This window comes from Vicia villosa, linkage group LG1 (assembly GCF_029867415.1).
Source record: "Vicia villosa cultivar HV-30 ecotype Madison, WI linkage group LG1, Vvil1.0, whole genome shotgun sequence".
NCBI classification, from domain to species: Eukaryota; Viridiplantae; Streptophyta; class Magnoliopsida; order Fabales; family Fabaceae; genus Vicia; species Vicia villosa.
Window position 1 is genome coordinate 124127703 of NC_081180.1, and position 10453 is coordinate 124138155.

General features: G+C 30.7%; 2 protein-coding genes across 3 annotated transcripts; both read right to left on the bottom strand.

Moving 5' to 3' along the window:
- Positions 1–359: 359 nt before the first annotated feature.
- On the bottom strand, positions 360–2595 carry LOC131644091 (F-box protein At1g55000-like). The gene is made up of 2 exons (XM_058914485.1): positions 2135–2595; positions 360–1193 (listed from the first exon to the last, which is right to left on the bottom strand). The coding sequence occupies exons 1-2, from the start codon at positions 2555–2557 to the stop codon at positions 819–821; spliced, it is 798 nt and encodes a 265-aa protein (XP_058770468.1). The 5' UTR covers positions 2558–2595; the 3' UTR covers positions 360–818.
- A 4503-nt stretch (positions 2596–7098) lies between these two features.
- Positions 7099–8829, bottom strand: LOC131644093 (microtubule-binding protein TANGLED-like). 2 transcript variants are annotated; one of them, XM_058914488.1, is made up of 4 exons: positions 8531–8829; positions 8327–8448; positions 8171–8232; positions 7099–8049 (listed from the first exon to the last, which is right to left on the bottom strand). In XM_058914488.1, exons 1-4 carry the CDS (start codon positions 8609–8611, stop codon positions 7181–7183), a joined length of 1134 nt encoding a protein of 377 aa, XP_058770471.1. In that variant the 5' UTR covers positions 8612–8829; the 3' UTR covers positions 7099–7180. The 2 variants fall into 2 exon arrangements, with proteins under 2 accessions (XP_058770471.1, XP_058770470.1); XM_058914487.1 differs by having other exon boundaries at positions 8306–8448; positions 8531–8826.
- Positions 8830–10453: the final 1624 nt, after the last annotated feature.

Sequence of the window (10453 nt, forward strand, 5' to 3'; positions counted from 1 at the left end):
GTTTGAGAAACTCAAACTTTCAAAGCCTACGAATCCGTGAACATTAAAGTTTTCGGAATCCAACACCATGTGCAGCCTGAAAAGATGTTCCTTGAAATCAATCAAAGCATTTTGCTATTCTCAATCCGAAGGTTCCTGCAACAGACAGCACAAAACAAACTTATCGAAAGCAGTAAAGTAATTCTAAGCTATTCCAAAAAGACAATATGAAAACAGAATATCAAATATTTCGTTTCAAAAGAAGATTCTGATTCGCCACACATCCTTATCTTCGAGGTAGCATGATAAACTTACTTGGTAAGATTCAGAAAAGGTTAAATTCTACACTTACCATAATATAATACTTTGAGGTAGGAGAAAGGAAAAAAGCTCAACTCAACAATATTCCTGGTATACATTGCTTTTTTAAACACTAATCTTGGAATTTATTCTGATCGGTACTAAATATGGGAATGCTCTGAAGTTGTAAAGTGTGAACTGTGAACTAAATCAAATTCTATGTACTAAATACAGTTTCAATTTCAGTTTTTAAAATAATACATTGTCTTCTTGTATAAATATACTTATAAACAATTACAAGTTACACAAATTTTGAACAAATCTCACCACAATAGTAGTTGAACTACATATATCACACTTATTCCAGTTTCAAGTCTCCAATGTAGAAAAACTAACAGAATAGTAGATTTAAAGCAGACACTTGCCGGACCCAACATCTTGAATTCTTGATTATTTATTATCCATTTATCTGTCACCAAACCACCCGATTATTCCAAAAAAGGGTCGGACTTGAATTTAACCTTCCAAAGAGGCAAAAACTAGGAATGACCTACTTGCCTACCCCACTGGAGGTCCGAAGAAAATTCAGCAAGAGCAGCTCGAGGATCGCCATTTGAAACAGACCAGTAGTACTGAGCAGTTTCACTATCAACTTGCATGCTTCTCTTCAATGATTCAAGCACCTTTTTGTTGCTTTCTTCTGAGGAAATTCTGCTTGATACATAGGTACTCTTAATGTCTGGTACATCATCAGGGTACAACACTGCAACTTCTCGTTTAGCATTAACATCTAGCTCAATAAAACAAGTTCTTTTTATAAGAATATCGGGGTTACTAATAGGAATTAATAGCCTTTCCCTCGAGTATATGCCGTGATCACTCATCATATTGTTCAATCGTTTTATATCCATAACCTGTCATAGTATACGAATAAATTATTTTCAGAAGGTCAATACAGTTTATCAAATTCTTCTGTGTTATTAAGCAAGAAAACCTTGAACAAAACAAGGACAGGATGGATCGATATGAAATTTATAAAGCAAGTAGATATTCCGCTGTTAACAATTTCAAAATGATATCCCTTCCATCTGATGGAGTGGAACGGAATGAGATAGAATAAAATGTTATTTCATTGTTTGGATCATTTAAAATCAGATGGAGCGAAGTGGAATGAAGTGGTATGAATTTCATTTCATTCCATCACTTACCACCATATTCCTTTCCCTCCGATTTGGGCGGAATGAACAATTTGCCGTGTTCTGTCCTAATATATCCAATCAATAGAATGGTATCGTCATTCCGCTCTGCTCCATTCCGCTCTATTTCCACTCTGCTCCGTTCCGTTCATTTCATAATATCCAAACATAGGACTTTGTTTGGATTGATGAAATCGGATAGAGCAATACAAAATGAAGTGGTATGAATACCATTTCATTCCATCACTTACTACCATATTTCTTCCCCTCTAATTTGGACGGAATGAAGAATTAGCCTAGTTCCTAAAATTTCCAATCAATAGAATGAATCATCATTCTGCTCCGCTCCATTCCCCTACATTCATCTCGGCTCTGCTCCATTCCACTACATTTATTTTACGGTATCTAAAAAGGTATCTAAACATAGCCTGAAAATTTAAATATGAACTTGATCACAGTAATCAATAGGATGGATCAATTTAGTCCTAAAATGGACTATTGAGAGCCCTAATTTTCAGTTCAGCTATGGTTTTGTATATTCATTCTGATTAATTTCAAAACGACACGCGCATATTGTAAAAATTAAATCGTGCATTTCAATTTGTGAAACTAAGTAAGAAAAACAGTCGATAATAAACCCTGACGGTTAGAAGACGGACCTGGACGGAATACTTGACGGCGAGACTAGCAACACTGTCCCCTCGCACTACACGATGCGAGATTGCGAATTTGGCGAGTGAATTGTCTCTCCAGAAGCTTCTAGAGAGCGGATCCCCAACCACGTCCTTCAATTTCCATGGTGCTAGGAAAGCTCTGGTTAGAATATCTCTTTGTGAGGCGACTGAGTTCCAGACTCGGCAGACGCAACTGGAACGGGCGAGATCGGGGATCGGAAGCTTCTCAAAGATGATTTGGAGCGTGTCGGTGGAGGATAGTGCGGAGAAATGAGAATTCATCGGTGAGATTACGGTTGAAGAAGGTGAGGGTGGCGGTAAGCTATTGGCGGATGAAGAAGAAGCGAAATTGGAATTCATGAGATGGCAGAGAATGTCGCCGTCGTCTTCATCGCAACAACAACCCATTCAGATGAAGTAGTTTCATACACCTTCGGACCAAAATCATCCACGAATCTTATACAAGTGGATATAGATATTTTGAATAATTATATTATTATATTATATTATTATTATTATTATTATTATTATTATTATTATTATTATTATTATTATTATTATTATTATTATTATTATTATTATTATTATTATTATTATTATTATTATTATTATTATTATTATTATTATTTGAATTATTAATATTATTATTATTTGAATTATTATTATTATTATTATTATTTGAATTATTATTATTATTATTATTATTATTATTTGAATTATTATTATTATTATTATTATTTGAATTATTTTTATTATTATTATTATTATTTGAATTATTATTATTTGAATAATTATTATTATTATTATTATTTGAATTATTATTATTATTATTATTATTATTATTATTATTTGAATTATTATTATTATTATTATTTGAATTATTATTATTATTATTATTATTATTATTATTGTTATTATTATTATTATTATTATTATTATTATTGTTATTATTATTATTATTATTATTTGAATTATTATTATTATTATTATTATTATTATTATTATTATTATTATTTGAATTATTATTATTATTATTATTATTATTATTTGAATTATTATTATTATTATTATTATTATTATTTGAATTATTATTATTATTATTATTATTATTATTATTTGAATTATTATTATTTGAATAATTATTATTATTATTTGAATAATTATTATTATTATTATTATTATTATTTGAATAATAATAATTATTATTATTATTGTTTGAATAATTATTATTATTATTATTATTTGAATAATAATAATAATAATATAATAATTATTATTATTGTTATTATTGTTATTATTACTATTATTATTATTACTATTATTATTATTATTTTTAACTGTGTATTATTATTATTATTATAAGAAAGAAAGTATTTTTTAATTCAAATTATTGAATTGAACACCATCATCATCATTCACTCGAATATAAATGTAGATTTTTAACTATGTTGTTCTGGACTGGGCCAAGACTAGGTCCAATCTACTTTCGGCCCACTTAGTCTTAGAGGCCCAAACCACCCTGTGCTCCTAAGGGTCTGTTTGGTTCGAGGTAGGGCGAGGGGAGGGGAGGGGAGGGGAGAGAATATTTATAATGAAATGTGTTTGGTTCAATTTTTAGGAGGGGAGAGGAGGGGAGGGGAGGGGAACAAAATCCCTCCAAATGATACTTTTTGCGTTCCCCCGAATCGGGGGGATTCGGAGGGGAGGGGAGGGAATCTGAGTTTTATTTTAATATATTTACTAAAATATCCTCAATTTTATTTTATTATTTTAAATTATTATTTTCTTTTATGTTAGTGCTTTTCTTTTTGTGATTTTTTCTTTATTGCTTCCATCAAGTTATTATAATTATTCTTCACCTTCAAATTATTTTTAATTTTTTTATTTACTAAAAATTATAATTACTGTAATTTTTTGTTTTTTACTATAATTTATTTTATGTATTCAAAAGTTGTTATCAACACATAATTTATTTTGTGTCGAGAGTTATAATACGAATCAAGTGTACTCATTTTTTTTTAATGTTATGTGGTAAGTTATGACTTTAATTTATACAAATATTATTTTCAAAAAAATATTTATGAAATTTTCATCTTTGAATATCATCTCACTTATATAAAATTGCAAGGATAAAATTGTAAATTATTATTAAAATCCCTCCCCTCCCCTCGTGAACCAAACAAATTTTTAAACGAAATCCCTTCCTTCCCCTCCCCTCCCCTCGTTTGAACCAAACATATATTTAATTACAAAAAATCCCTCCCCTCCCCTCCCCTTCCCTTCCCTCCATTAAAATCCCTCCCCTCCCCTCCCCCTCATTTGAACCAAACAGACCCTAATTGACGAGCAAGATCGCTCGTCCCCATTGTGCTCGACACAATACTCCCCGCGAGCTGGCTGGCGCCTGGCACGGGTGCTCCCCGCGAGCATCACCCACGCCGAGGACCTTACTCCTCGTAGGGCTCCTTCATATCCAACCCCCCGAATAATGCGGAGTCCATGTGGTCCCTAAAGGACCGCATCTCCCTTAAACTTCGGAGCAGTTGACCAGGACAGAGGGCACTCACGCACCTCCGATATTTCCGCTCAGGAAACCTGACAGTCTCCTAGTTGGGCTTGGAAGTCCAACCCATTAGCGAGATCATGGCCCAGCGCTGGGGGCTATAAATACCCTCTTTCACTAGAGGGTCAAGTATTCACTTCTTTCTTACTCTTAGCTTGTACTTGCACTCCTTTGCTCGTTTCCTTACTTTGGCATCGGAGTACCTTGCAGGTACACCCCCTCCTCATTCCTCGAAGACCCAGTTCCGAGCGGCCAGTGACGATTCTTCTGATCAGGTACGATCATATGTGTATTATTATTATTATTATTATTATTATTATTATTATTATAAGAAAGAAAGTATTTTTTAATTCAAATTATTGAATTGAACACCATCATCATTATTCATTCGAATATAAATGTAGATTTTTAACTATGTGTGAGTTTATAACTGTTATTATTATTTTATAAACTATATTTTTTAAATTAAAATATTATAATTGTATTAACAAATTTCAATATAATTAAAAATACTGTTTTAAATATAAACAAAATTTAATAAAATTATTAAACACTAAAGAATACAATTTTTTTACAACATAATAATAAGTAGTTGATCACTAGTAATCTATAACAGTCTAGTTATTAAAAAAATAAAATTAATTCTATTGCCTAAATAATGTCTACTTTTTTTATATGTATTAAGAAAAGTGTTTGCTGAATTTAATGAATGTATTTTTTTTTGTTTCTTTAATGTGAGGGCTCAATAACCTATTTTATAGGTTACTATCAAAATCACAATATAACTAACTTGCTTACATGCTAAGTTATCTAACAAACTAATCACTTTTCAAACTAACTCACCATTACCAACTACTTTATTGAATTAACTCCTAACCGACCCTCCCCTAAAGTTTATCACAAGTCAATAAAATAAAATTTAATACCAATATATGTTCTTCCATGCATAACATGGTTTTTGGACAACTTTGATAGATGAGTTGTGATCACAATAAATGGTAATGCAAGTCTCTTAATCACTTTCAATCTGAATCAATATCCTCTTCAAACATACTCCTTGACAAACACCACCTGCAACTGCTATGATGTAATGTCTTTTATTGCAAAAGTAGGATACATATTCAAGATATACACCCACCAATTTTCTGCTTGTAGCTTAAACTTATTTGGGACATCATTTTCCCCAAGCATGCTTCTAACCATGTGTAATATTGTTAAGTTGTTCTTTTCAGATAATCTTTATTGTGGAGAGTGTAAGCATTAGTGAGTTGTCTCCAAATCCCAACCAAACCATAAAAATTCATTAAAAACAAAAGAAACATATTCTCTTCCTCTATCATAGTATTTTATAACCAAATTACATTCCTACTAGAACTTTATACTTCTGAAATACTTCATATGCTTCTGATTTTCCACATTCTTCAAAAGCCATAAGTAAAAAGGACGAAGTATCTTTTTTTTTTTCCAATAGACTCGGGATTAATAGGGTCGGCGTTTGAGTGTACTAGTTCCTACTTATTTGTTGCTCTCCCTGAGCTCTTCTTTAGGATCATTTATCTATGTTACTTTCCTTTCATGCAGTCAATGCATTTGAATTCAGGTTCATTTAATCTAGAAAAACCTTTAATCAACTCTTTTTGAGCCAAGGTATTCAATCTTCTGAAGTTCAAATGTCCATATTTGCAGTGATCACAAACATGCAATTTGATGACATTTCAGTTGACATTATTAAGTATTTTCTTTATGAAACACCTTACAATAATCATTCTTGAAAATGATTGTGATACATTTATGTTGAAGATTACCTATCTTCAAAACATTATCCTTTAGGCTAGGTAGAAAATAAACATTGTTCCTCCTACTTAAAGCTTCAAATTTTGCTTCTCCATCACACATTCGAATCATCGCCTAACTTGTCTCATTATCGAAATCAAAGAACCAATTCTTGTTACATATCATATGGTTGGTGCAACCATAATCCGAAAACCATGTCTCTTCTTAAGCAGTTATTGAGCTATAAGAAGCAATTCTTCTTCTTGATCAAACTATTCTTAATGCACCTAATAAATTGTCATTTAAGGATATGGTGAAAGTATTAATTGAGCTCTTACCAGTAAAATCCTCGGTCTGCCATGAAGCAACATATATTGCACTAATTAAACCTTAGTCATTCCTCTTTGAAAGAGGCTCTTTCAAACAAGGCTTTACCATATAAGATGAATAAATGGAACATGTATGTGCTTATGATAGCAACACAGATTTGCATCTGAAAAAGGACCTTAATTTTTTTTGCTGAGAGTCTGAGATACCAAAGAATAGATGCACAGAAATTGTGAATTTACTTGAATGAATGGAGAAAAAATAGCTATGGACATAAAGAAAATCCTCAGCAAAAAAATCACACAAGAATACAATTATTATGGACATTTAGAAACCATAGTGACAAAATACATCCTATCTATATGTTCTTAAATTCTTCTAGCAGGGAATTGAACTGTTGATGCTGGGCGTTGTTTCAGTCCACTTACAATCCCATCACTCTTCTGTGCAGTTTTCTTGCTCCTTAACGGAGAAACTAATCTTGTAGCTAGTCTCGAAGGAGAGAAAGATCGGCGGAATTTAGATGCGGTCGATCTCTTTGGAGAATTCTTGCTCAAACTTGCAAGTCTTGTAGGTGAAATAGACACATTTGTGCTTTTGAGCTTCACTTTGGAATTTGAAGGTGGAGATTTTATCAAAAACTTGTGTGGTGAAATAGACACAGTACTAGTTCTGCTTTTGGCCTTGATTTTGGAATTTGAAGGTGGAGACTTGACCAAAAACTTGTGTGGTGTTGTTGTTCCTCTATTTCTTGAAATGATAGGAGACCTTGTTTTGCAAAACTGTTGCTGCTGTGGCTGTGAGGATGATGATGAAGAAGCATTAGTTGACATGAACAAAGGGTTGGGAAAAAGAACTGCTTTTTTAGCCCATGGTCTATTCCTTGGAGAAACCCTATTAGCCAAAGACAAATACTTGTTATTTTCTCTATCAAAATCTCTAACTTTTGGTGGAGAAACCTTAAAAGTGATTCTCGAACGAGCTTTTTGAAGCGAGGGGGAACCATCATTGTGTAGTTTTGTTTGCTTTTCTTTCTTCCTTCTAGTCCTAAGTTGAGTGTTTTCAAGGTTTGTTTTCTTGCTTGGCCTTTGAGAGATTGGAGTTTTTGGATCCTCTTTGGAGGGAGTTTTGCAGTTAACTGCTGAAACAACTTCTCTTGCAAATTGACTTGCATGTAGAATTTCTCCAATGGTTTCTCCTACAAGCATTGCAGGCAAGGACATTCTCCTCCATTCACCTATATAAGGGCTCATAAGTCAATAGAAAGTTATATAATCAAATGATAAAAAAGCAAAACCAATGGTTATAATTATAAATTGTGGAAGTAAATTTAGATTAGTTTTGCAAGAGAAACAGACCTGTGTTTGGAGTCGAGGGAAACTTTCCCACAGGAGATTTTCTTGTGGAACTATTCTTGATCCTTGAGAATGGCAAGAAATTTGAGTTAACAACTAAGAACAACAATTGGTAAGTAAATTAATCATAATAAGTACCTGAGTGATTCTTGCTTGCACCTGAGACTAGTTCTGAGATAACCTCTAGTACTACGAGGGCTGAGATTGGCCCCTGACACCACCTTGTTTCCACCAGTTACAGTATATTGTAGTTCTTGCAATCGAGCCATGCATTGATCCACCTACAAAACCCAGAAAAAACCATTCACAATCAAGAGGAAAAAAAAAAGAACATAGTTCAAAATTTTATTCGTCATTAATTACCTTGTTTAGTGTTTCTCTAATGAGAACAGGATTAAGAGCAGCTAAAGTTTTCCTCAGTTTTGGTGGGGTTCTTGCAACCATCTTGAGAAAACAAAATCTAAACACAAGAGGTGGGTCTCAAAGTAGAATTTCCAACTCAATCACTTATACTTTCATTCACCCAACCAAAGATTGGATCTGAACTCACACACACACTCTCTCTCTAACACGGACCACACAGCTTTTTTGCTTTTGGTTTCAGAGTTTGGCAAGAGTTTTGATGTGAAAGAAACATAAACAATGATGAGTAACGGTTTGTTTTACAACGGTCGAATGAATCAATGTCTTAATGAGACAAGTGCAACGGCTATATCTTTTCTTGTACTTGGGACCCGGGTTGACTTATTGGAAACATTGTATTATTTCTAATTATTTTCTAACTTAAACTAGTAATGGATCCGTGCGTTCGCACGGGTCACGTAAAGTCGAAATAAATAATAAATAAATATATATAAAACATACACAAATTAAAAATAAAAAATATTTTAAATTATAATTGTCATATAAATATTAATTTAATCTAATTAAAAATATATACTTTAGTAGAAAAAATAAATGAAATAATTAAATAGTCATTATCTGCGTTGGCACGCATCATACAATATCGTTATAAATCTACCGTGAGTAGTCATCTACCCGTGCGTTCGCACGGATTGCACAATGTTATAATAATAAATAAATATAATATATGTGATTATACTTATTTGATTTGGTAATAGGTACCAAACTTTTTTGTCCAAATTTTATTTATTGTCATTCATACCCCTATCTTATTATAAGTATTTGAAATCTTTTTCACTTATTTTAAATAAAAATTTCACTTCCTTTAATAGATCTATTTTTTCAAAAATATAGTTAGAGTTTAATTAAGTAGTTATCTATCAGTAGTAAATAAATATAATATAGTATAAATGTAAGCTTTTTATCATTAGTAAATAAATATAATATAGTATAAATATACTATTTGTATAAATTTTTAGTATAAATGTAAGCTTTTTATCATTAAAAAAGTTAATATTTTTTTCAAATAAATTTCATTTTTTTCTTATAAAATATTTGTTATTTGTATGAAATTAAATTTAAAATTAAATATTTGTTATTTGATTTTATTATTTTATTCTTTTCAATTGTTATTTTAAAAAATATATTTATCTCGTTTCAATGTTCATGCAAATACACCTGGTATTGCCCAGCTAACCTCCATGATGCTAATTACTTAAAGAATAAGCAATATTAATCATAATAATATTAATAAGTAAATCATAATAATAATTAGTATTCAATTAATTTTGATAACTTCTTGTTACCTAAAAAAATCATTTAACGTAGGATCACGTTTTCAAATATTTATTTTTAATTAATTTATTATAAATACTAAATATTAATTATTTAATGACTTTTCATTTATAAAAAAATTTAATAACCACATTTCCAATTAATCTATTTTTTTCAATTAATTCCGTTATTAAAATTTAAACGAATATATTTGATATAATTTGGTAATTGCTATTAAACCAAATATATATATTGTAGAAAAACAGGTTTGGCCCGTCGGACATGTTATAATTTTTATAATTGCTTATAATTTTAATTTTACAATTTCTATTAACAAAAATTATAAAATAAAAATAATACAAAAAAAACATATTGGTTTGGTAACAAATTAAAATTGATAATATTTTACTATAAATTAAAATTTGATATAATTTTTTTGAATTTGCTTCTATTTTTTTCTTTCTCCCGTTTGGATTGGTATTTTGATCAATTATTCACGCATTTTCTCCCATTTCTCCCATATTGGTTGGAATTTTGATCAATTATAACCATTATTATAATAATGAGTTTATAATATAAATTTTACAAAAGTAGTATTATAATTTTCTC